At 40.2% G+C, this 26131-nt stretch overlaps 3 protein-coding genes and 1 pseudogene across 7 annotated transcripts; all 4 read left to right on the forward strand.

The window, feature by feature from the left end:
• The first annotated feature begins 230 nt into the window (after positions 1-230).
• sgo2 (shugoshin 2) lies at positions 231-7915 on the forward strand. Of its 2 annotated transcripts, none has more exons than XR_003596279.1 (9): positions 231-431; positions 789-871; positions 1001-1176; positions 1258-1332; positions 2366-2436; positions 2548-2684; positions 2758-4557; positions 4720-4920; positions 7354-7462. XR_003596279.1 is itself a non-coding variant. In XM_028023721.1 (9 exons), exons 2-9 carry the CDS (start codon positions 793-795, stop codon positions 7448-7450), a joined length of 2550 nt encoding a protein of 849 aa, XP_027879522.1. In that variant the 5' UTR covers positions 232-431; positions 789-792; the 3' UTR covers positions 7451-7915. The 2 variants fall into 2 exon arrangements, 1 of the variants encoding a protein (XP_027879522.1); XM_028023721.1 differs by having other exon boundaries at positions 232-431; positions 4720-4834; positions 7354-7915.
• LOC114148442 (gamma-crystallin M2-like) lies at positions 7729-16652 on the forward strand. 4 transcript variants are annotated; one of them, XM_028023755.1, is made up of 11 exons: positions 7729-7827; positions 8307-8364; positions 9033-9208; positions 9319-9388; positions 9470-9551; positions 9635-9702; positions 11663-11753; positions 12623-12700; positions 12858-12945; positions 14123-14229; positions 14304-15326. In XM_028023755.1, the coding sequence occupies exons 2-11, from the start codon at positions 8348-8350 to the stop codon at positions 14370-14372; spliced, it is 846 nt and encodes a 281-aa protein (XP_027879556.1). In that variant the 5' UTR covers positions 7729-7827; positions 8307-8347; the 3' UTR covers positions 14373-15326. The 4 variants fall into 4 exon arrangements, with proteins under 4 accessions (XP_027879556.1, XP_027879555.1, XP_027879557.1 ...); XM_028023754.1 differs by having other exon boundaries at positions 8307-9208; XM_028023756.1 differs by lacking the exons at positions 7729-7827; positions 8307-8364; positions 9033-9208; ... (3 more) ...; positions 11663-11753; positions 12623-12700 and adding exons at positions 15754-15996; positions 16229-16652 and having other exon boundaries at positions 14304-15548.
• A 2157-nt stretch (positions 16653-18809) lies between these two features.
• LOC114148450 (gamma-crystallin M3-like) lies at positions 18810-20675 on the forward strand (annotated as a pseudogene).
• Positions 20676-21763: 1088 nt separating this feature from the next.
• On the forward strand, positions 21764-24762 carry LOC114148842 (gamma-crystallin S-1-like). The gene is made up of 3 exons (XM_028024327.1): positions 21764-21788; positions 21853-22151; positions 24417-24762. Exons 1-3 carry the CDS (start codon positions 21764-21766, stop codon positions 24687-24689), a joined length of 597 nt encoding a protein of 198 aa, XP_027880128.1. The 3' UTR covers positions 24690-24762.
• The last annotated feature ends 1369 nt before the right edge of the window (positions 24763-26131 follow it).

A 26131-nucleotide genomic window follows, 5' to 3' on the forward strand; every position in this document is an offset into this window, starting at 1 on the left:
ACTACAAAACGATGGAACATATTTTTATTACTTGGATATATGTGAATCAAATAAGTTTATTGAATATGGAAGTTTGAATAGGGAATAATGTAGTTGCTCAGTTAAATAGTAATGAAGGAAAAAGAAAAATATTTCATTTTTTTAATGGTCTCCTTAGGAGAGGTTGGGGAAAATAAATATTAAAATCTAAATATTTTTAGATTTTAAAATTGTCTTCTTGTCTGCAAGAAGATGACGAAGAAGTTCACGTTAGTGCGCATGCTCGCCAGCTCGGCGGATTTTTTTGTTTGTTTTTGAAAAAAGTTTTCAGTCTTGAATTACAGGCGTGCAAAGCTGATACATTCTTGAATACAGTAACTTGTGTCGTTCCCTTCTATGATTTTTCTTTTTTTTAGAAGATAAGCCCTCCAACTCGAGGACTTTAATAGACGGTAAGGCTGGACAACGTTAGGACAGAAACTACCTGCTAGCTAATTCGAGAGTAGCCATGGTGGAGTGTTCATTTAGGGACCTTTCCTGGTTAAAACGTTGGCATTTGTGCTTCTGGGTTTATCTTTGACAGTTGTTTTAACGCGATACTTCAAAATGTGCATAAAAAGCATTTAGTGCTGAATATTAAATGCTAAATGGAGACATAAGAGAAGAAAAATTAGTCTGGTGGTTTTAACATGTCTTGTATCTTTTTGTTTCATTACGGCTAAAAAAGCTAAAGCTTCTGCCTTCCATCAGGTTTCTGGCTTCATAGATTTCGAGTTGGACCTTTGATTTTTCTTTTTCTGATCCATCAGTCTGATGGTGCCTCCCAGGAAAACGATGACACCGTCGAAGCAGACATCAGCTGTGGCTTCACAGATCAAAAACAAAATTATCAGTGGGTTTATTTATTTAATTTCTTTTTGCGATCAATAAATTGAATTGAATTGGGTTTTTCTCCATCTCATTTGTGTTGCGGCCGTCACAGACTCTGAGCAGTGTTAACATCGTATTTCTTCCACACCAGACACCTCCTCCTTCTTCAAGGTCTCCCTGAAGACCAACAACAAGGCCCTGGCTCTCGCTCTGCAGGCCCAAAAGGAGAAGAGCAGGCAGCTTGAGATGGAGGTGGTGCTCCTGCAAAAACAAGTCAAGGATCTCTGCTTCCAGCTGGCCACCAAGAAACACAACCAAAGGAAACTGGTGAGTGTGACGTATCAGCTGATGTGGAGTTTAGTTTGACCATTAGCTGGTTCACTACTTGTTGTTGTTCTGCTCCTACAGATGCTCATCGTGAAAAATCTCCTTAATAACACTCTGCAACAGCTGGGCATGATGGCAGAACTTGTCTCTGATAAGGTAAAACATACAGTATAGAGTCACCTGTCAGATTCTATTTTTACCATAAGATTATGTTTTTCTTGCTTAAATGTGACTTTCATCAGATGACATATGATTTTGACTGCATCATGATGTATATGACATGCAAGGTTTTTTTTTTCTTTTTGTGCTTTTTACACTGAAGTTGTGACTATTATGATTTATTCCAACTCTCAGACTCAGACCTTCTTTTCTTTTACAAGCATTTATTCCACAATTGTCTGTTAACCTCAATGTAAATGCAGGAAAATAATTGAGATTAATGAAGACAAAGTCTGATGAGGCACTGACTAAAGACATCTCAAAGTCCATAGATAAATCTCAGGAACTTGAAGTTGCTTCTAAATGCTCAGAACGGATTGGCCTGGCTTCCAAAGCTTTGGCCTGTGTCTGGAGGCTAATCGTTCACATTTCACCTGACCATGCTTTTTCCTCTTTGTTATTTTGTAAAGTCATGGTAAAAAGTTTAAGTAAAAAAAGTTAAATGTTTTTAAGTTTTTTGTAGTGAGAATGAACTCATTTTATAGTCTAGAACTACTTAGGAAAAACCTCCAGTATGGAAAAACACAAAAAATCCCTGTCATTTTTCACTATTGGCTGATTATGTAACATGTCGATATAGTTGAAAACACAAGTTTACATACACTGAATAAAATTACACATACACATTTTCTTCTTCCTGTCTGAAGGGAAGTCAGACAGGAATTTAACTTCCGTGTTTGAACTTTCTTTTTTTAAAGATCTTTTGTAATTTTAAGTAATGGCCAGATGTATGTAAGTTTACATACATCTGGCCATTATCAGTGATAATTATCTTTTAAGCTGTATGATTTGGGTCAAATGTTTGGTCTCAATGTATTCAGTACCATATAAGGTAAAATATCAATGAGGAGTCTATTTATTTCCCCTGCAGTGGGACTCAAACCTCGACTTCTAATCAACAAAACCTCAATAAAGACAAATATGTTGATGCATCTGAACTGCTGGAGCTGAAAAATGTGTTTTCCTTCAGGATTCTCCAAGGCTGTCAGAGGGCTGCCACTACCCAACAGATAAAAACAAAGAGAACGATGCAGCAGCGCGGTCAGAAGTTCCTGCTTTTGCTTTTGTTGTGTCCTTGTAGGCGTTGTAGTTTCAGTGGACGTAAATGATATCTGACGGTTGTATTTCTGTATTTCTATTTTATACACACAGTAGGCCTGAAATGTTAAGGAATCCTTTCTGCCACAACAAAAACTTGGAAGCAACACTAGGTCTGCCTGAAGGAAACCCTCATCTGGATGTTTTAAGTGTCCTAACCAGATGCAGCAACCCCTCTGATATTTTTCATGGTGGGTAATTTGGCATCATTCAGTGCAGTGTTTCAAATATGTGCTGCCTCTATTAATGAATGTCTTTTCCCAGAAAACGCTGAGGAAAGGCGTTTGAGTCAACGTGTTCAACCCACTCAGACAGGATCGTGTTGTCCTCCACGCAGCAGCCTGAGGAGTGAAGTGGAGCGCCTGTCCAGAGCCTTGTCCCAGTCCAGCTCTGAAATAAACTCTGTCCTCTGTCCTCAGAACAATCAAACGCATGAAAACTCCACAACATCCCTTTCCAGTGACGTAAACGCTCCAAGTGTGTCTGCCTCAGAAACTGAGCCTCAGTTAGCAAAAGCTGACAATACAGTGCTTCTCAATTCGTCGATGGAGATTACATTGAGTAACGCAGTTGAAATTGTCACCGTGGAAACCAAAGCCAAGAAGAAAGGTCCTTCCTGTGAGACGAAAGGCACAAAGAGTCAACAGGTGGGTCGCAGTCCAGATGTCCAGAATGGTTTCAACCACAGACCAAATAAGGAACCTACTCAAAAAAATAAACTAGAAGATAAAGACTCAGGAGTTCTTGAGGTACATTTACCCAAAAAACGCGCCAACAATATGAAAACATCTCGCATCCCCAAGTTTGTCAGCCATCAGAAGACATCCAAGAGTGATACCGACTGCTGTGACACTGTCTCACAGGATTTGGATGATTATTTATCCAACTCTAAAGTTAGCTTGTTGAAGGCTGGAGGCAGTGAACCTGAAGAAGGTTCTAAAATCACCTACAGACGGTCCAGAACTAAAGTAAGGAGACGCTCTATGGTCATTCAAAAGACCCCGTCAGTCTGTCTGTCTCATGATGACGAGAGCCAACAGTCCATACCGGAGAAGGTCCACGATGAAGAGGAAGCAGAAAACACAGAGCCACCACAGGAATACGTATTCCATCCAGTGGAAGTGGCAGGTCTTGGGTCAGAGGAGAATCACTCTCCTGTAGCCAGGAGGAAAACGCAGACCAGACCGAGATGCAGAGGAACTTTTGTCATCTCTGTTTCTAGGAACAGTAACTCCCCGGGTCTGGACAGTAACATGATGTTTCCTGGAGAACCCCACTGTTCAGCTGAGGAGCTGTTGAAGGATCTGGCTCAGAGTTCTGGACATTTCCATGCAGTTCAGCAAACAGCAACCCGCAGCGCTTCAAAGCGCCCTCTGGTGGAAACATCAGAGCATAACATGGAAGTCCTGCCAGCAGATGAATGTGATCGTTCAGAGAACCCCACACGTAAAAAATCCAGACTAGACGAAGCAGGAGGCTCCAGGAACAGGATGACGTCATCACTGGAGAAATGTGCTGATGGTTACGACTCCAGGCAAAAGAGAAAAACAAGCAAAAGCAGCAAAAAGGTTTTATCTGAAGATGAATCTGGTCTGCATCCTGTCTGCAGTGATCAGCTTCTTCTCTGCAGCCCTTACAGTCTGGAGGTCAGGAAGGGAGGTGAAGAGGATTCTCAGATGCTCCTCAGCCATGATCATTATGACATTGGTGAAAATCCGCCTGATCCTAAAGTCTCCAAAGGCAGGAATGCTGCAAAACCACAAAGGAAGACAAAGCTGCATACAGCAGCCGAAACCAGGAACCTAAGGGAAACGTTTGTCATCCACAGACCGACATCTCAGGACAAAAGCAAGAGTATTTCTGTCAATAACACAAAGACATCCGTTGCTAATGATGAGACGGCTCATCTGGATGTCGGCTTTCTGCTAATGGATGTGCAGCCACCATGGCTGCTTGGAGAGCTCAATACTGTGGACCCAGAGTCCAATTCTATACGCAGCTCTCCAAACAGGAGCCCATCATGCAGGCTGGCGGTGACTGAGGGGTCAGCTAGAGCCTCACCAGGTTGGTGTCCCCCTCTACTGTCAATGGACGTTCTGTCCGTATCAGAGTTTACCTATGAACTCTGGGTAGACTCACCCCCAACAGGGGAAGACTATAAACACAAAATTTAACCTAGTCTGACTTTGGTTTAGCTTTCAGCTAATGTTTTGCTGTGCATTGCAGCAGGAAGAGCTCTAACATCGGTTACCAACACCTTTCCAAACCCATATGATGAAAACAAAGGAAGAAGCAGGAGAAGGAACTGTGGGGTCAGCTATAAGGAGCCACCACTGAACAGGTGAGAACGTCGGGACGCACTGAAAGGAACTCAGAGAGCAATGCAGGCTATGTGACCAGTGCTACAGTGACGCTGGTTACTCAAAGGTCCGTCTATGTTTCTGACTTTTGCTTCAGGGGACCACAGGTCTGGTTAAACCTTCTAGATATTCTGTAATGCCCCTTCAACCCAGATCTAGAGACTTCTTTGGCCAGGTCTCGCTGCAAATTCCAGTTGGCTTTATGTCAGGACTTTGACTGGACTGTTCTCACAACTGAGCACTAAACCGTGGCAGTTAGGAGTGCACTGATAAATCAGCCGGCTGATAAATTGACCCTGATTTAATCAATTTTAACTTGATGAATTTTGAATGTTTTTGTAATTTGTTTTCTAAAATTAGGTTTTATTTGTACCAATAAGTTAGCTCCTGATCCATTAAGTTCATTTACACAAAGGCAAAACAGTTACAGAGTCACTGCAGGACAGTTAGGACAGAACTGTAGAACTCCCCATGCAGAATCTTCTTTGATCACACCATGTTTTCATATAAAAGTGCAAGAATATTTTTATAAATTTGGAGGTTGTTTATGAGTATGTAGGCAGGAAAATGTGTGTATTTTTATTCTACTTTGATTTATAAACTATATGTATTTTATTGTATAGTTCTCATTATATGAATGTGGAGTTTGGGAGACTGTTTACATGAATATGTGATTAGCCAGAAAACTACAATCGATGCACCGCTGATGATGCATATGCAACACTTTTATAACTTACAAACGTAAAAATTCTCGCCGCTCGCCCAGCACAAAGTGCACTAAAGCTAACACATCAAGTGGAAGCTGTCTTCTTTGCATCTCAACCTTTATCTAACTTACGTAACTTTTCAGCAAGGTAAAGCAGTTTTTAAAGTCAATAATTCCTTAATATTGATGATGAAGCAATAATAATAAATGATGATAATACATTTTATTTGTAGGCACCTTTCTTGACATTCAAGGTCACCTTACATAATTTGACATTAAAACACACAAAACTGAAATGCATAGTAAAATTAACTACAAAATAAGATATAAAAAGCCACCATGACACCCAGACTCCAGACCTGAGATAAGAGGGAAAAGTGGAGGAGTTATCAAGGAAGCTGTGAAGTTTCCGAGGCCACCTGGGGGCCCCCAAGAGCAATTTCTTTTATTGCCCATATGAACAATGATTTCTACATACTCAAATATATATTATTGTAAAAAAAAAAAAAAAAAATCACAACTTCACACTGAAATTTGGTGTTTTTGTTAATATAGTCACATAAAGTAATCTTTACTTTAAAAAAATCAGACCCACAAAGGGGACCCGCTTCTGGCCCTGGGGCCCTAAGCAGCCGTTTAGTTTGTTTAAGCATTGGGCTGGCCCTGATTGACAGCTGGGTTAGCAGACGGAGCCAGGCAGGCCAACACACTGTGCTCAGCGTGGTGACCGGTGTTCCTCGGTGGACGACACACAGTAGACCAGGTAGATTTAATGGAGTTGGTTCGTCACAGCAGAAGATCTGACGAGAGCCACGATGAGTGCATTTCTGAGAGGGCAGGTTGAAAATATCATGGTGTAGCAGCACAGCTGATGGTGGTGACCCAGGCAGATGTAAGCAGATCTTAAAAAGCTCCGTACTGGAGCAGTGCTGTCGTTGGGTGATGGACTAAAAACAGGACAATGGAGGATAGCATAAGCTTCAGAGAGCAGGTCAAATAGTTGCCGGAGACATGTCAGCAGGTAGACTGATGAACTTCATCCAAACAAAACAAAGATGGGTGTCGGGTAGTTTACTGAATAAGTCTGAATTAATAAGCCATCAGATAACAAAAGCAAAGTCTTCAAACAATAAAATGACTAAGAGACCTTAGGAGCTGGGAGCAGTGGCTGCAAAAACCCACCAGCATTCCCTGCCACTGGGAACACTGGTGGGTTTATTCCATTGGCAGATTATTTCACTTCTAGAAAAAATGTCTTACAAGTAAAATATCTTCTAGTGCAACTACTACTTCATCAATTTTAAGGAATTATTTAATTAAAGCGAGCTAATACATCTAACTAAAAAAATGACTTGTGATAGGATGGTGTGAGACATATAATCTATGAAAAAAATCAAGCTTGAAATAAGACATGTTAGCTTTGTCTTATTTCAAGTGTACCAAGATATTTGCACTAGAAACTTATTCAAAATTATTTGGTAAGACTTGGTGTTTTTACAGAGTACTGCCTCCTCTGTTTTAGAGGAACAGTTTTTTTGTCTGTGACTCCAGTTTCAGATTTCTCTATTGGTTGCTTATGTTCTCTGTTCTCTAAGACGTAGAGTAGAGTGAGTGGCATTTATCCGGGTTACTAGTGAGCTCTCTATGTAGGTTTCAACAACCGACGTCGCAATTACTGGAACTAGTGCTATGATTGGTCAGATCATCCAGACTTGTCTTTGTCTTTAAAAAAAGAAAGAGAGAGAAAATGGAAAGCAGTGCTGAATTTCTGTGTTTTTTTCCCTCCCCCAACAGGAAACTTAGGCGTGGAGATGATTTTACAGACACCACATTCCTGAGTTCTCCGGTGTTTAAAGACCGGAAGAAGAAGAAGAAGAAGACGAAGCAGTAGCAGAAACCAGTGGGGTGGGCTGTGGACAAACAACAACAAATACTTTTTCCTTGTGATAAATCCAATGTTCTAGTTTCCTGCAGCTTTTCAAAATGTTCTCAGAACGTTTGTTGTTTTAACTCGGCATGTGTTCAAATTTGTAGTGTTAAGACTTTTTAGATTTTTTACGTTGTTGTCATTGGGGATGTAACAGCTGTTTGCTCCTGATGGGAAGCCAGCTGTAAATAATTGAGTGGAAGCTGATAACCTGATACTCCCTGTGATGTTCAGCTGCACAGGATAAAGTCTCAGTGTAGCCAACCATTTTTAGGATTTGCTGTGTGAGCATGCCAAGTGAAGATCTCCAAGCTCCACTTTCTGCTCCATCAGCTTGTGTTGTGAGTATAAATCTTAACATTTTAGATCTGTTGAAGTTTGTATGATTTTTTAAAATTATTATTAAACGTGTTTATCAGAAAACTTAAACTTGAGTTAGTTGCTGTTTTTGGTAATTCTGTCTGTCTGAGATCAAGTCTCCTACCTGTTAAACTCAGATCTCCATTTACCTTCAGGAAGTATTCATACCCTTTCACTTTTCTTGCTCATATTTAATGAGCAGCGGCTAGAAATGTTGCAGTTTCTTTTCGTTGTAAATATTTCAGTTATAAAGTGTTTTTTTTTAGCTTTGTAGAATTTCCTCTGACAGCAGTTACAACATTTTATCTTTGAGCCTCAGCACCAGTTAGATCCTGGCAGTCTCTGATTCGGTCTATATGTTTACTATTATTGCAGGTAAAATAAGCACTAAATTGCAAAAGATGTTTGTGTCTTTGTCCCTATTCCTCTTCCATTTTGAACACATCACTATTTCTTTCAGTAAATATTATAGTTGTACCATTTACCTGGAATTCTCACCAGATGTTGGTAACAACCCAGTAAGTCCACACATTCAATTAAATAAAACTAACTATAAATGTTGTGTAGTAAAACAAAATGGCACATGGAACACAAAGACAGGAAGCCATTCAGAATAATAAATTAACAGCCACTTTGTTCTGCTTGGCACTTCTCTCTGCACAGTGAAGGATGGTTGTTTAATCTCCAGGCAACTTCTGACAAACTTTACAGTATCTAATTGGTGCATTACATATGTCACTGATGAATGTTAGCAACTGAGTGAAATTTGAAACTTCAACGGAGTCCAGACCTCCAGGAAGCAATTGTTTCTCAGTAGCTGAGAACCTGGGCCCTCTGGACGAAGCAAAGTGTAGTACAAGGGGCTTGGTTTCAGTCAAGATAGCAAAAATTTAGAACTGAAAATCTCCTTTTGCTTTCTTGTAACGATGGGTGCTTTCAGCGAAGTACAGTTTATGCTTATAAAACCCATTGGGCTTGAATCACCATGTAATTGCAATGAATCTTTTCTAAGCTGTTTATGGTTCTAACTCTTACAAAGCAAACACTGAAATTTTTGAGCCCATGTGAATGAGTGCAGGGGAGGGCTTTGGTCGATCCTTCTCTATACCCACTTATTCCTTCCAAGGGTTTATGGGGGTGAAGCCATTCTTCAGTGGTCTATGAATTCATTTAGCTCCCATCATAGGACCAACACATTGGACAAACAAGACAACCAAAGATTCACATGCCCTCACACTTCAGGGCAATTTATACAGTCAGCCTATCCCCATCCTGTGTTTCTGGGCTGGGGGAGGATTCAGACAAAACCTACACACACCAACAGGGAGAACAAGCAAACTCAACAAAGAAAGGTCCAATCTGGTACGTAAACCCAGGACATTCTTCCTTTAAAATGCTCCATCATCTTAATATCAGGGAATTATAATCGCTCACTTTGCTTAAAAATAGTTTTCATTTCACTGTGTCTGCAGGACTGATGCATAAACATTTCACTCTGAAAATGGAGACAAAGCGACTGAAGAGAGACGTTCAATTACTCATGTAAGTTGATCTCAAAACTCCATATTGTTTCAGGAACATTAAAAATGGCAACAGGTGAATGTTTTTCTGCCGTCCAAACAGAAGTAATTATGTTGGTCAGAAGATCCTGGAGAACTCATTTGATCCGAGTGGGAGGGGACGCACAACGGTGCTTGATGACTTGGTAATAATTCTCAGTGCTACTCCACTGAAGGACATTCTCCATGATGAACCACACTGGTATCTACAGTATACGTATTGTTACAGGTTCAGTATGATCTTGATGCCTTGTGGTTGAGCAGAGACAGTCGACATGTGCTTGATGCAGACATAATGTACGTACCAGAACAAAAACGTCTAATACAACACTTACACAATATTTTCATCGTCAGTGTCTGAGGGAACATAACCATGAACTTTAGTTTGTTTAGAAGTGTCATCATAGATTATATTTTCATAAATATACCCACTGCAAGGGTTAAGGGGTAGGATTAGGTTTTTTACACTGTGATATCAGGAGATAAGTTGACAAGATCTGTCCTCTTCCCACTTCACGGTTTCATAATGTTTATCATTTTGAGTGATATAGAACCAAGATTAATTGCTGATCAAGGAACAGCCACCCCTCTAATTTCTCGCAGTTATGGCAAAACTCTGAAATTAGCCATCTATGCTCTGGTGTTAGCGGTAGCTTACACAAGAGGCAATGAAACAATAGTTTGGATAATGCTAGTCATTGAGACAGTAATGACTCAAGTGTAGTAAAGTCTCCCTAACAAGTCACAAGTTTTGTTAAGGCAGAGCATGACATACAATATGACAGCACTCATTTTATGGAGTGTTTGTTGGGCAACTTCCACCTTCATCACATGGCTGATACCCTCAATGCTTGTTTCCTTCCCATCATCTGCAAAGCAAGCTGTGTCTGGTGTCCGTCACCTCCTGTTGTCACCGGCTGACTGTCACATGCTCTAGCAACTGCCTGATAACCCATCACTCCACTCGTGATTCTACAGTACTTCTGATCCCAACACTCGATGTTCCAATTCCCATCAAACATGAGTCATGTTCAGTTAAGACCAAAACTTCTAATCTCAACAGCAAATTAGTATTGAAACTGTTTTCATTCAACCAGGACGTTTCCGGTTGAATAAAAACCAGAAAAGAGACAGGAAGATACGGAAGAGGATTAGAGCCACCGGAAAAAAAGAATTCTGACTTTAATCTCAGAATTCTTTTTTTTTTTTTCTCGGTGGCCCTAATTTTCTTCCATACTCAGAAGACTGTAAAAGAACGCAAAAGGAACACGTCATCAAGTAGAGAACTGGAGGAGGCAGGCTAGTAAAACTCAGATAGTTTACTTTAAAATAAAGAAAATACATTAACTAAAATTCAGGGATAAATTCAAAATTCAAAATAATTTATTTTTGAATAAATTATTTTCCCTGACCTTTTTTCCCCAGCAGTTAGAGATAAAGGCTGGTGGCCTAACAGTATGCTAACATGAAGATCTGACCAAGAGCTACAGTATCTTACTAACAGATACTGATGGGCAACTGGGTGTAACAAAAAATATAAATAATACCATATTAAGCACATGCTACACTCAACAATAAATGAAATGATATTTATTGCAATTGCAGCAATCAAACCCTTCTTATAAATTTCTGATCAGGTTTTTGCACATTACTTTCATTTTGCCTCCCAACATATTTCGTAATGGTTTTGGACATCCCTAACATGGCTCTCCACTCAGTGGTGTGGATTGGGGGACATATTAACATAAAAATCTAATCATGTTTATTGCACCAAGAAAACAAATATTCTTTTGGTAACTACATGTTTTAAAAGTCTAAGACAATATTACAATCTCTAGATTAAAATTCTCAAAACTACATTTACGGTCCATGGACTGCTAATGTAGAACGGATTGACAAAACATTTGTGATATGAATGAGTGATAGGATGAGTGACTTAATGTCTGTAATAAATAAGCTTCTGAGCTTCTGAGCTGATTTTCTTTTAATGTGAATGAGGAGGAGATATAAGTTCATACTTCTTTATGCTTCTTTCATTCATGATTTCTTTTAGTTGTTACATGAACTATTCATATTTATTATTGAGAGAGTAAAATTAAATGAAAGAAATATTTTACTAATAAAACAATACAATATTAACATTTTTAAAATGGTGATCTCTGGCTGTTATTGGTGGAGACGGGAGAATTCAGGCAAAAGTCGCCTCTGAATATGTTTGAGTTTTTAAACACAACATCTCCTTTCCTTCCCACCATAGTGGAGCCATTTGCAGCTTAGGAAGTCCTCAGCATCCGAATCGCTTACAGCGAGAAGCAATGATCCTCTCATGTTTCGCTGGAATTATTATGGTAAGTAAGTTTGTATAATTCAAACTTTTTCTTAGCCAAAATATATTAGCACCTTACATCCTACTTTGAATAAACATCAAATGAACTCCCATCTGACAAGTACAGAATTTATTAACTTATAAGGCACATTAACAAAATGACCCATCAGGGTAATTGATGTGAACATCTGCTTGAAAATTGAAATAATCTTCTACAGACTTAAAAAGATGTAAATGACCCTTTTCTTCTACTTACCGATCGTAACAAGTTGCAAAGTGGGGCTTGATGATTAGCTTGCACATGAAAATGATAGGACCTTAGAGGTGAGCTTGGTATTAGTACATAGCTTTTACATATGAATACATTTTATTTATATGCCTTCAGCCTTCAGCTGCTGGCCATAAAGCCAGTTGATTGCTTAGAGAGAATGCCTATTGCTTTAGTAAGGTTCATTGCAGTAGTGACACATAGAGGTATATATTGTGAACTGTATCATATCTGATAGCCTAGAAGCTGCAAACATACCGCAGTATAAGCAAGTAAGAGATCAAACCAGTGACAGGAAACGAAGCATCGGGAATTAAAAATTAAACGGTAGAACCAAACAGTTTGCTGAATTGGATCTTTGGGACTTTTCACAGACTGTTTTGTTGGGACAGTGCTGAATAAGAATTCATGTTTGAGTTCTAACTTTTTAGGTTTGCCTTCAGTTACTGTTGATATGAATTTTGTATCTGACATCATCGGTCTATAATAAATTTCATCAACAGTAGAACATGAATGTGTGCAGTGAAGCTGGCGGGCAGCAAAGAAACAAACAGTAGAAATAAATGTTTGAGAACAGCAGCAAAAGGTCATAGTTCATGTTGAGAGGACTGTGTGTGTTTCAGAGCAGACTGCCAGTGGAGAAAATCCTGGCTCTGTACAGATGTAAGCCAGTTGTTTCTTTACCCAGCCATCAGTCTAAGGTACTAAATATGTTCTGGATCATTTTTACATTCACACTGATGTTACTAAAACATTTATACAGTCTGCAAACTGCAAGAAGTGTAAATTGGAAAGCTTTATTTTTCCTTTAGTAAAAAAACTTTATCCTTGGTCCTTATTTTTTCATTTGAACCACAGGGGTCAATTGTATGCCCCCTCACTCTGTCCTACCATCCATTTGCCATGCTCAGATCTTACAAGGCTGTACAACATGCCAAGAGACACAGTAAGTCTGAATGTTATAACTCATTTTATTTCATGTATTAACTTATTGATTCTATTAGTTTGTTGGATAGTTTATAAATATTTGATTGAAGTTAAAGGGATTTGTTGCAAAGGTCTTGTGAATCTCTATTGCCTTCAAAATATAAAGCAGAGGTCAACAACACAAGCTGGCTTAAACATGCTTGCAGAATATTCTAACTTTAAACAAGCTAGTTTCAATTTAATATTAAGAATAGTTAACCTGTGACAATGGGTTATATTAAAGTTGGGTCATATGAAAAAATTTTTTTTGTTAAAAAAAAATTGTCACTATATCGTGACAGGAGAGTATGAATCAGATAATGTATGAAAAAAACTGAGCTCCTCTGTTTTCTCCTAGTGCTATCTAGAAACAACCAATCAGAGCAGGAGGCGGGTCTTAGCACTGTCAATCATGTTCGTGTGCGCACCGCACTCCCTCTCACCAACTTGTACTCTGCTACTACAGATTCTGCCTGTCAGCAGAGTCTGTTGTGAATTATAAAGCTAGTTAGCATTATCACTGATGACGGCAGATAAAAGGTTTTCCTGTAACGGTGAGTCGCTTCTCCGCCATTAGCACACTTAGCATTGACGGCTCTAAGAGGTGGAGGAGATCTATCTTTCACAGATTATCTGTCTCATAGTATAACGTAATGACATTAATGTCATGACATGGTAATGCCATGACATTACCATATATTTTTTAAAAGTTACATACTGTAGCTTTAATACAGCGCCTTGTAAAAGTATTCATAGCCCTCCACTTCTTCTGGAGCTACTTCATATTCTTGATTAGATTTTGCTTGACACTCGTCTGCACCGATAACTGCACCGCTGTTGCGGGTGCACCAAACCCATCCAAGCTTTATGATCTCAGCTGCACAATGGAAAATAACAGTGAGAAACAAATAGATGCTTCTGATTACTGAGAGCCTTTACTGCTTGGCAGGATGACTTTTCTTAGGAACAGTAATACAGAGTAGATCAAGAAAAATACATTTTCAAAATCTGTCAGTACTAAAACAATTATTACAACTTCCCTTGGATATTAGAGAAACAAGAAAAAAAGACTTCCGTTCATGAGAACTTTATGTTGATTTTATATTCTCTAACTGACCTAATAAATTTGTTACAAAATCTCTTTTTAAATCTTGCAGATCAGAAGCTGAAAAGATGGCTGTCTGAGCAGGCAAAAGCGAGAGCCCCAAAGAGACCCGTTCCTCCACCATCCTCATCTCCGTCTTTGCCTGAGTCCTTTCTCAGCGTGAGTACATCACAGTTCAGTCCTCTGCTGCCCTCTGCTGGTGTAAACAGTCCTTTCTGCTTTCTACCCCACAGGAAAGCAGTGGTTGTCATCAGGAAGCAGCTGAGCACTATGAGGGTTCACAAGAGTCTTTGCAGGACTGAAGCTGCCATCCAGCTGTGTGACTTTGGTTGAATGTTCCTCACAATGGTTTTCTGTAATTCTGGCCCATTCCTCCCAACAGAACTGAACTGATGTAACTGAGTGAGACGTGTTCACTGAGTGAGACCACTTCACTTACACACACATGTTCAGCTTTGCTCACATTTTTTTCTATGGGACTATGTTTAAGGTTTTATGGTCACTAAGAAACATTTACTTTCTTGTCCTTAAGCCAGAATGTAACTAATGCAGATAAATATTTGGCGTCATCAGTTTCCATCCAAGTTTTAACATCTTGGCTAATGTCTTTAGATCTTGTTTTCTCCATACCGTTGTTTTCTCATGACCCCGTCTACTATATGAAGAGCACCAGTCCCTCCACAACATCATGCTGCCACTTCATACTTTCCATTTCAGTTGTTCTTGCAAATTTCCCCCAATTATTTCATCACATGTAAAAAGTGTTTACGGTCAAACACTTTAATTTTAGATTTGTTCAATGAGAGGACAAACCCTAAAAGAATTAGGATCTTTGACGTGCATTTAGCTTTGATATTTTAGTCTATAAGAAGCATACGAAGCCATGACGTCAACATTTTGTCTTTCCCCAATTGCTTAAAGTAGCTGTTTAGTCAGATTCAGTGTTAATCAATAAGAAAAATGTCTGTACTTGTAAAATATATTGGAGCCAAACTTACATCTACCCTGTGTGGTCCAATGGAAGGTTAACATAACATGTTTAAACTTATTCTATGTAGAGCAATGAACAAGCAGAGTTGTATAAATCTGATATCATGTCACCAAAGTCACATTTTCTGTTGGACTCCACCAGCTGCACAGTTATTGTTGACCTCTGGCATGTTCCCCAACAAAGATTAAACTCCTCTGTGTTGAATGGGTGGATAAAATGTGTTCCTGATGTTGATATCAATAAAGAGGGCAGAGATGGTCAGTAATTCGCCTGCTAGGACTTTTGTCCTGATGATTCAGGGATTTTGGTTCTATGGCCAGGATCAAGATTTTTGGCAGTGGTACCAGCTTGTTAAATCCCAGCTCACTGAAAAAAACAGCTAAAGCGGGATCTGAGGTTTATATATCAGGGCTCTGCTCCTGCTTTGTGAGACCACCATATTCAGCTGGTGACCGGCTGCAGCACTCTTTTCAGGATGAGCAGTAAGGTAAGAGCTTCCCATTCATTTCTTGTTTTTTCCTGTTTGCCGTAGATCTAATGTTGCCACGCTGCCCTGTGGCTTTTTATGTCACATAGAAGAAGTAATTTGGTGTTTTGAGTGTAGAATGAAAGAAAACTGAATATGGAAAAAACAGATATTCAGGACATTCGAGCTGAATATTTCTTCTTCCCATTCCTCTTGTTGGACTCAGATTATATTCTACGAGGACCGGAACTTTCAGGGCCGCTCATATGAGTGTGATTCTGACTGCCCTGACATGAACCCACACTTTACCCGCTGCAACTCCATCAAGGTGGAGAGTGGCTGCTGGGTGCTCTACGAGAAGCCCAACTACAATGGCTACCAGTACGTCCTGACCAGAGGAGAATACCCTGACAAGCAGCGCTGGATGGGCTACAACGACACCATCCGCTCCTGCCGTACCTTCTCCTATGTGAGGTTACTTTGAGAGCTCAATCGGATGAATGTTTTCATGCTAAGAGTCAAAATAGGTTGTTTTTCCTGTTTTCACCTATTGAATTTAAAAAGCAAAAACAATACTATTTATTCTTCCAACATTTCAAACCAATGTGGATTTAGCTGGATAGGTAACTGATAGATAAACATTGGCTGATGACTAAGCATGACCCAGAAGGCTCCTTTCATTTTCTATCTTCCACCTGCAGACCGGCGAGGGGCCCTACTGCATCCGTATCTACGAGCGGCCCAACTTCCAAGGTCAGATGATGGAGTTCAGCGAGGACTGCGAGTCGGTGCAGGAGCACTTCCGCAGACGAGACATCTACTCCTGCAAAGTCTTGGACGGCTACTGGACCCTCTACGAACACCCAAGCTTCCGTGGCCGGCAGTACTTCATGAGTCCTGGCGAGTACCGCAAGTTCAATGACTGGGGGGCCACCTGCGCCACCACCGGCTCTTTCCGCAGGATCACAGAGTTTTAATCCTTTGTTACTGATATGAACAACAGAATGCGCCAAGAGCTGACCTGACGAAGCTGCTGGATGCTGTTAGAAAAAAATTAATAAAATGAGCTGCTGTAAATGATTTTCTTGTTGATGGTGAATAAATGTCTCAATATTATCTGATTTACTAAATCTGTGACTAAGAGGAATTTTGTGTACTTCCAGCATTTATTTTGATCACAACGCAACAAAGTTCTGTTTCCCTAAACATGTTTGATTTACTGTAATTCTGAGAAGTCTTCATACCTGCACAACAAGAGGCTTGTGCTGATACGTTCTGTTAGGAATTCCTCTAAAGGATTGCTTTCTTATACTGCTATGAAATCTAGAGAAGTTTTTGAACGGATCAAAAGTTAATCAAAAGATATATGACTGCTTTGGTCTCAACTGTAAATGTTTCAGGTAAAAATGCAGATACACAAGAAAACACAGGAGACCATCCACAGCCAGCATGGAGATCAAAGATCACTTTTGCATTTGCTGTCAAAATTAAAAGGATATTGTTGCTAGTGTTTATTTTTTATTAACATTATTTAACTTACATCAGTTGCATATTTGTATAGACCAAATTTTACAGTTTTACAATCTTTTAATAACTTCAGTTATAAAAGTCAATGATTCAAGATAAGGGATAAAATGGGTTCAAATTTTCCAAAACAAAAAAAAAATTATTATTTCTCAAGCTTCTGTATTCAAATATGACAAATAATGTTTTGGAAATGTAAAGATACCAAGGTGCAGGTTCCCATTTGATTTTTTTTTTTTGAAAATTAAATTTTTAATGGACTTGACCCAGAACTTTATCAACACCATCTGATAAAAATAAATATAAAATATAAATATAAAATTAGTTTTTAAATGACCCTATTAGCAATATTTTTACTCAGTTTCACAGACAAGTGTTTCTCAGGAATAAAAAAAAAATTATTTAAGGCAAAACACAACATAAAGTCCATCGGAGTTGACGCAGAACTGAAGGTGGTGACAAACTAGTGAGTAAAAAGAAATACTTGATACATGTGAAGTAATGCCATTTATGTAAAATACATTAAAATTAATTAACTGAAAACTTAAGTGAGATTTGTCAACACTAACACTGAAAGAGTCACACTGTCAGTTAAAAATTCTGACATAGTTGACAAAATGCCAAATTACCTCAATTTATATGGTTATTCTAAAGGAGGCCATATTGTAGCTCATCAGGTCCATGGAATCTTTACAATATACCAAAATGAAGTATTTATGTCAGAAATTTCATCAAAATTTTGTAAATTGTCAGTTATGATCTTCACACAATATGGTTGTGACAAACAACTTGGGAATAAAAAGAAAGAAAAAGCTAAAAAAAAAAAAAACATAAACTCAGCAGAGCTACCGAGCCCTCCTAGCAAAGGGAGAAACAGGAAGAGGTCATGGGGTCCTCAGAGTTTATGGTGCCCCCCAATATGCCTGATTTAAAAAAAGTTTTTGTACGTCTGAGTCTTGACAACAACCTTGGACACTATTTCAATTGAGTTGGAAAATATGTAAAAATTATTTTTAGTTCAATTTATTGATACTTTTATAATTATTTATTTGAACACTTATATTTAGTTGTCATAATACATTATTTTAGTATTCCTTTAATTGTTTTAAACAACTATAATGTACTACTAATACTTCAGGACAAGGGCTTTTACATTCACCTACTACAGTTTAAAATAAAAAAATATTCAGCAAACACCATGAAAACATATTTATTTTATTTTTTGTGTATATTTTATTCAAATGCTGTGCTTTATCCAGAGGACATGTTTTATCCCTCTTCCAAAGAATCACTGAGAGAGCGTCTTTTAAATGTCTCAGAATCATCAATTATTGATTTCGGGAAACTGTTCCAACAACATTCCTCCAGCCACATGTTTTTAAAGTTCTAAGGAATGCCTTGTCAGCTCAGTACCTGGGATTCTCTGCAAATTATAATATTTTTTTTTCACTTCTGCATCCTTAATGTTTGTGGCTGAAACTAGAATAACCAGGACCCGGTGAAAAAAGTAGCTGCACCAACCTGCTGGACTTGGTGGGCAGGACTGCACCTATTTAATGATACATAAATCCAGCCAAATCCAAGCAAAAAACTTGAGCAAAACAACAACAAAAAAAGGAGAAGGTGCTTTGTGAATTCCTTCCACAGTTCTTTTTTAACTTGTGATGGAGACAATGCATTCAAAGCAAACACAGGCTGTGTAAACAATCTGCAGTGACTGTTCCAGTGCATGTCCATGCTGTGGCTGTTGCTAGAAGCTGCTTTCTGCTGCATACAGGAGCAGAAAGACTCCTGTAGTCTGCTGACAGCAGGCCTGCTTTGAATCATAACATGCAGCTGAACATCCTTCCCCATGGATATAAAGTTGGACACTTCATGGTATAAAAAGATATTTGTTTGGGTTTGGACAGTAGCCATCATGGGAAAGGTCTGTGTTCAGTTTGAAGTCTCACTTTTCGACATGCTGTGATTATAGTGACAGGATGATTCCTTCTGCTCCATCAGATCATCTTCTATGAGGACAGAAACTTTGGAGGCCATCACTATGAGTGCATGAACGACTGTGCTGACCTGCACTCAATGTTTGACCACTGCCGCTCCATACGCGTGGAGAGCGGCATGTTCATGATCTACGACTGACCGGGTTTCATGGGGAACCAGTACTTCATGAGAACGGGAGAGTATTCTGACTACATGGGCATGACTGACATGAATGACTGTGTCCAGTCATGCCTCATGATCCCCTTTGTAAGTTGTCTTTTAAACCAGCAAGATTGTAGATTTATATAGCACAGGCTGACTTTGACATCACGTTATAATGATTACTTATTTTCTGCGGTGAAGAATATTGAGAAAGTTTCCCTTTTCAACTCCAATTGAGATGATGCAAAGTGGTGCCAGTACAGCTATCCAATCAGAGCAACCGGCTATTTTACTCCTGTTTTTATAGACAATTAACAAATATTAGAATTTCACCAGAAATCCAATTTTCTCAAGAATTCTTAACAACTTTTGGCATATTTAGTTAGACAGCAAGAAAGTATCTATGTGGGTAAAAATGGTCACTTTGTTTAAAAATATATAATGGAACAAATCTAGTTTTTTTTCCTAGAAAGAAATTTGTTTTCTAGATGAAGTAGAATCTCCCTTCAGATGCAGGAGCAGCTCCTTCCATAACTGTTGAAGCCACAGTAACTTTAGGGCTGGACAGTGATCTGTATGACTGTTTTACCCAACATCTCTCCCACAGTCTGCATCCAGAGCAGGCCTGATATCTACAAACAAAAATCAAGATGAATCATAATTATAATGATGTATTGTAACTGACCTTTTTAAGTTAATTTTAACGTGTTTCAGAATCCCTATCTTAGTGGAGGTACCAGATTATTTTATCTGACGGAACCTTTAGTCAAATAAAGTTTATTTGTGCAGCACATTTCAGCAATAAGGCAGTTCATCACTACAGGTTTCACCCAGATGAGTTTACTATTCGAAGCAGATGACACATAATGATCTGAAAAATATCCACCTTTCGGGTTCAAATGGAATAAAAAATCAGTTCTATTAACAGCTCTAATGGTCTCTACAGAAACAGTGAAGACCTCTAACCTTCAGTTATATCTAGGTAATTTGTTTCCAGGCTTAATGTGAGCATGAATGTGTTCTTAATGGTTCCATCCGACATGCTACTCCAGCACAGAGGCAGCTTCAGGATGCAGCTGTACGAGCACTTCGACATGGATGGTGAGATGATGGAGTTAACGGATGACTGCCCAAACCTCATGGGTCGCTTTCACCTGGCCAACTTCAACTCCTGCAACATCCTGGACGGCCACTGGCTGGTGTACGAGCAACCCAACTACAGGGGGCGCCACTACTACTTGAGGCCCGGCCAGTACAAGAGCTTTAGTGAATGGAAAGGCGCAAACTCCAGGATTGGCTCCATCAGACGTCTGATGGATCTCTAAGAAAGGGTTCTCATAAAACGCCTGCTCTTTTCCATGTTTCACACGCTGATGAAAATGGCATCAGTGCTCAAGTGGATTCAATTTTGCTCTTGCTCTTTTCATTTGAAGGTCAACTTCTTCCAGGAAGATGTAACATGCTTGGATATTCTGACTCTGACCAGAGGAATAAATAAAATACTCCCAGCATTGACTCATGTCATGTTCTGAAGCATTACCTATAGTAGACATTCAGTATCTTCAGCAGAAAAACTTTATTGCCAGACTCCTTTTACTGAGACAGATGGATGACTGAAAAATCCAAATCAAGATGGAGGCTTTTCCTTGTTCTTAACTCCACTTTATGATAAAAATATATATTTAGGAGAGTTTGCTTTACCTGATCTTACAGCGAGATCCTGACCAACAGGACTCCAACCTAAGATCACTTATCATTAAGAATAATAGACAAAGCACATTTTGAACTCCTTCCAAATATAGATTTGCAGAGACACATCCTTTAACACAACTTGTAGAATGAGTTACACTCAAAGCATAGTGAAAATATAAACAGTTCTACATTTAATATTTCCAAAAAAGTTAATTTGGCTATTACTATGAGAAAAAGTCTTCTGTCTGTAATGTAAACTCAGTATGAATCCAGCCATTCTTCACCACAACACTTCTTTCAGTGTTGTGGTGTGGCCACCATTCAGAAGAGAGCACTGCTGGTCATCAAGCAGAGCCAGTTGGTACAGAAATAAAGATGGTGGCCCTTCCCACAACAGGAAAGAGAAGCTGACCAAAGTGAGTCTTGGGGTATTTGAGGGGCTCACTGTGCATATGTGCAAAGAATAATTTAATACAATTTGGAATAAGGCAGTAACATAACAAAAATGCAGAAAAAGTGAAGCGCTGTGAATACTTTCCATATACACTGTACTAATTTATGTACACTGTATTGCTTAGTGCCTGTCTTAATTTCTGTTTGAAACATGTTCCTGTTGAAAATTACATTTACTTGTAAAAGTAATGATGCATGAGCTCCACAACCCAACACATGTTACTGAGTAACTTAGTTGGGGGCACAAATTAATATAACACATATTTCATACATATACATATTATTTTAGCATATTCCAAAACATATGATTAGGACAACAGGGATACACAAACACCAGTGATTCCTGGCTGGAACAATATGAACTCCACATGCAGACTCTGCATTTCCCATTCAGGCTGTAGTCCTCAAAGGCTGGCATAGATCACATGAGGCTCGGTGCAGGCAGGGCAGGTGAGGCAAGCAGCATGGAAAAGGTAGAGGACTTCAATATTACCTGCATTTTACTTGTTTGAAGTTTTTCTCTCTTTTTTTGCGGGGTGGTGTGAGTCATCCCGTTTTCTCCACATGCAGATTATCTTCTATGAGAACAGGGAGTTCTCTGGGCGCCATTTTGAGTGCTCCAAGGACTGTGCAGATCTGCTGAGGAGTCTGAGCCGGTGCGGCTCCATCAGGGTGGAGAGTGGCAGCTTCATGATTTACGAAAAAGCCAACTACACTGGGAACCAGTACTACCTGAGCAAAGGAGAGTATCCTGACATCCACCACTGGACGGGTGTCAGCGACTCTGTCGGCTCTTGTCGCCACATCCACACGGTGAGCTGCTGTTTGAGGGCAAAGTCAACACAACATGCTGCACAGACACCAGATACCAGCTAAAATGATGATGCACTCACAGCTGATATATGTGTCACTGTGAGAAACTAGCTTCCTGATTTAGTAACTGGTATTTAGTTTGTGACTATTTTCCTAAACAGAAACTAGGTGGGATAGAAAGTGACTTTTTATTACGATGTGAATAGTAGAAAAAACATAATCAAAACTTTAGCAGATGTAAATAGATCTGTTGACCTTAAAGTTCACCTTAAACAGATAATTCTGAAAATATTGTCCTTAAATGTTTAAAAACATTTATTTAAAAAAGATTAAAGCTGAGCCTGAGATTTAAATCTCTAGAGCTTTTTGCTGGGAGGTAGCACTGCTAACAAATGCTCCACCATGCAGCCTTAAGTGATAAAACTATAAAAACAACAAGCGTAAATGTTCTCATAAGACAAATAGTGATAGTCAACGTTTACTTTGTACCTGATATGGAGGTAAAATTAATATGCGGATGTCCCGTAACTTTTCCAACTGAACAGAACCAAAACTGAAGTTATCTTTGGACCTGTCAGCACACAGCTTCAGTTACTACAGTGAGAAATTAGAGATCAGGTCCAAAGCCTGGGTGTAGTGATGAACCTTCATAAACATATAAATATATTTACAAAGTCAGTCTTCCATCACCTGAAGAATATTTTTATTGTTTCACTGGTTACTGCAACAGTGTATTCACAGGCCTGCATAAAACTCAGACAGCTGCAGCTGATCCAGAACACTGCTGCTCACATTCTGACTAATACTAGGAAGATGGAGTACATCACCCAGTTTTAAAGTTCTTCCACTGACTCACTGTAGCTCAGAGAATAGGGTTTGAAATACGTTTCAGTTTAAAAACCACGGAACTGTTTGACATCAAAAGACTTCCTGGAAAGAGCCACCCTTTCAATATGAGATCTGCTGTTGTTCAGACGACCTCTCAGGTCGTCTGATTCTGGTCCACTCTGCATCCCCAGAACCAGAACCAAACATGGAGAAGCAGCATTCAGCTTCTATGCAATCCGGAACAAACTTCCAGAAAATTACAAACCAGCCGAAACACTGAGTTCCTTTAAATCGAGGCTAAAAACCCATTTGTTTTGAGTTGCATTTGATTTACAATAACTGGAACAATGATCAATATATTTGATGTGTGATGATCTTTTTTTTTTTTTTTTTCTCCGAAGAGTTTTTGCGGCGCTAGTGGCTCGTATTTTTTTGACAGTAGGCAGACAGGAAGGAGAGTGAGGAAGACATGCGGCAAAGGTCGTCGGGACCGGGAGTCGAACCCGCGACGTCCGCGTCGAGGACTAAGGCCTCCAAACGTGGGGCGTGCTAACGCCCTGCGCCACCACAGCACGCCCCATGATGATCATTTTGATCATTTTGTTGATGGCATTTGACAAAATCTAAGGTTTATTGCTTGTTTCATAATTGATTACTGTATGACGTTTTTATGGTGTAAAGCACTGTGAACTGCCTGAATTCTGCTGTACAAAGAAACGTGACCTGACTCATATTGTCCAGTTTTCTTCAGAGTTGATGCTGATGACTATTGTCAGGATGGATCTCCTCTAGCAGTCTGTATTACAGCAATCCAAAGAAGCCTCTGACGGAAAACACTCTTTTGTTGTTTCACCGTCTCATGAAGAAGATGTTCAGGATTCTCTGTAATTTCCTTGATGTTATAAATAATTCAGCTTTGCATTACAATAATAATAATAATAATAATAATAATAATAATAGTAATAATAACAATAATAGCAATAATAATAATAATAATAATAACAGCAGCAATACTACTACTACTTCTACTACTACTACTACTAATAATAGTAATAATAATAATAATAATAATAATAATAATAATATTCAGATGTTCCACAGAGCAGAAAGAGCCTTTGTTTTTGTTTTTTCGTTTAGTTTAGTGTTTTTTTATTTTGCTTAGTCTTTTAAGTCCCAGCTTTTGATGCTGCTACCCCAACAGACGATGGCAGAATATATTACGGTCTTCATATACGCAGCATCTTGCTGCAAATCTTGAAGGCTCTAAGCTTCCTCAAAAAGTACAGTCTGCTCTGTCCCTAAGCAACAGAGCTACTACAACATGGTGCCACCTTGAGTGGTGCAATCGATTTAAAGCAACATTTGGTTACTTGCTGTTTGATTATGACATATCTGATGACATGATGTAATATATCATTTTACTCCCTTCCATCCTAGGAGCCTGGGTCATTCAAAATGTGCTTGTATGAGAGGATTGAGTTTGGTGGCCAGATGATGGACCTGATGGACGACTGTCCCAGTCTAGTGGACCGCTTCAACATTCACAATATCTTCTCTTGCAATGTTAGAACGGGGAACTGGCTCTTCTATGATCACCCTCAGTATCGAGGCAAGATGTACCTGATTCGACCAGGAGAGTATAAAAGGTTCAGTGAGTGGGGCGGCAGGAGTGCCAGGGTCGGCTCCATCAGACGCATTATAGACTATTGACCTACTGTAGGGGAATATAGATAGCACAGAAGACAGTTGTTTTTTTTGTCATATTTATATTCATTTTAGCCTTAATTTCCAGAAAAAAACTTTGCTAGTATAATGCAGAACCAATCCAGGGGAACTGCCCCCGATGTCCATGCGATATTGCAGAGTCGCGTCAACCAACACAACCCTACAACATCCAGAGCCTTAAGGAACTCCGGGCGGATCTCATCCACCCCCGGGGCCTTGCCACCGAGGAGCTTTTTAACCACCTCGGCGACCTCGCCCCCAGAGATTGGAGAGCCCAACCCAGAGTCCCCAGGCTCCGCTTCCTCAGTGGAAGGCATGTTGGTGGGATTGAGGAGGTCTTCGAAGTACTCTGCCCACCGGCCCACAACGTCCCGAGTAGAGGTCAGCAGCACACCATCCCCACTATAAACAGTGTTGGTGCTGCACCGCTTCCCCCCCCTGAGACGCCGGATGGTGGACCAGAATCGCCTCGAAGCCGTGCGGAAGTCTTTCTCCATGGCCTCTCCAAACTCCTCCCACACCCGAGTTTTTGCCTCAGCAACCGCCCGAGCCGCATGCCGCTTCGCCCGCCGGTACCCATCAGCTGCTTCCGGAGTCCCACAGGCCAAAAAGGCTCGATAGGACTCCTTCTTCAGCCTGACGGCATCCCTCACCGAAGGTGTCCACCAACGGGTTCGAGGGTTGCCGCCGCGACAGGCACCGACAACCTTGCGGCCACAGCTCCGATCGGCCGCCTCGACAATGGAGGCACGGAACACGGTCCACTCAGACTCCATGTCCTCCACCTCCCCCGGGACGTGTTCGAAGTTTTGCCGGAGATGGGAGTTAAAGCTCCGTCTCACAGGGGATTCCGCCAGACGTTCCCAGCAGACCCTCACAACACGTTTGGGCCTGCCAGGTCTGACCGGCTTTCGCCCCCGCCACCGGAGCCAACTCACCACCAGGTAGTGGTCAGTGGACAGCTCCGCACCTCTCTTCACCCGAGTGTCCAAGACATACGGCCGCAGATCCGATGAAACGATGACAAAGTCGATCATCGAACTGCGGCCTAGAGTGTCCTGGTGCCAAGTGCACATATGGACACCCTTATGCTTGAACATGGTGTTCGTTATGGACAATCCATGGCGAGCACAGAAGTCCAGCAACAGAACACCGCTCGAGTTCAGGTCGGGCGGGCCGTTCCTCCCAACCACACCCCTCCAGGTCTCACTGTCGTTGCCCACGTGAGCGTTGAAGTCCCCCAGCAGAACAAGGGAGTCCCCAGGAGGAGCACTCTCCAGTACCCCCTCTAAGGACTCCAAAAAGGGTGGGTAATCTGAACTGTCGTTCGGCCCGTAAGCACAAACGACAGTCAGAACCCGTCCCCCCACCCGTAGGCGGAGGGATCCTACCCTCTCGTTCACCGGGGTAAACCCCAACGTACAGGC

This window comes from Xiphophorus couchianus, chromosome 7 (genome assembly GCF_001444195.1).
Source record: "Xiphophorus couchianus chromosome 7, X_couchianus-1.0, whole genome shotgun sequence".
NCBI lineage: Eukaryota > Metazoa > Chordata > Actinopteri > Cyprinodontiformes > Poeciliidae > Xiphophorus > Xiphophorus couchianus.

Excerpts from the sequence above, each read along its gene's own strand:
- sgo2 (XM_028023721.1), top strand. The coding sequence starts at position 793 with ATGGTGCCTCCCAGGAAAACGATGACACCGTCGAAGCAGACATCAGCT. Across the intron at positions 2,437-2,547 it reads GAGAACGATGCAGCAGCGCG|TAGGCCTGAAATGTTAAGGA; the intron begins GTCAGAAGTTCC and ends TTATACACACAG. Across the intron at positions 2,685-2,757 it reads CCCCTCTGATATTTTTCATG|AAAACGCTGAGGAAAGGCGT; the intron begins GTGGGTAATTTG and ends GTCTTTTCCCAG.
- LOC114148842 (XM_028024327.1), top strand. The coding sequence starts at position 21,764 with ATGAGGCTCGGTGCAGGCAGGGCAG. Across the intron at positions 21,789-21,852 it reads GCTCGGTGCAGGCAGGGCAG|TTTTTCTCTCTTTTTTTGCG; the intron begins GTGAGGCAAGCA and ends ACTTGTTTGAAG. Across the intron at positions 22,152-24,416 it reads CTTGTCGCCACATCCACACG|GAGCCTGGGTCATTCAAAAT; the intron begins GTGAGCTGCTGT and ends CTTCCATCCTAG.
- LOC114148442 (XM_028023754.1), top strand. The coding sequence starts at position 9,007 with ATGAATTCATTTAGCTCCCATCATAGGACCAACACATTGGACAAACAA. Across the intron at positions 9,389-9,469 it reads AGAGACGTTCAATTACTCAT|AAGTAATTATGTTGGTCAGA; the intron begins GTAAGTTGATCT and ends CCGTCCAAACAG. Across the intron at positions 11,754-12,622 it reads GTTTCGCTGGAATTATTATG|AGCAGACTGCCAGTGGAGAA; the intron begins GTAAGTAAGTTT and ends TGTGTGTTTCAG.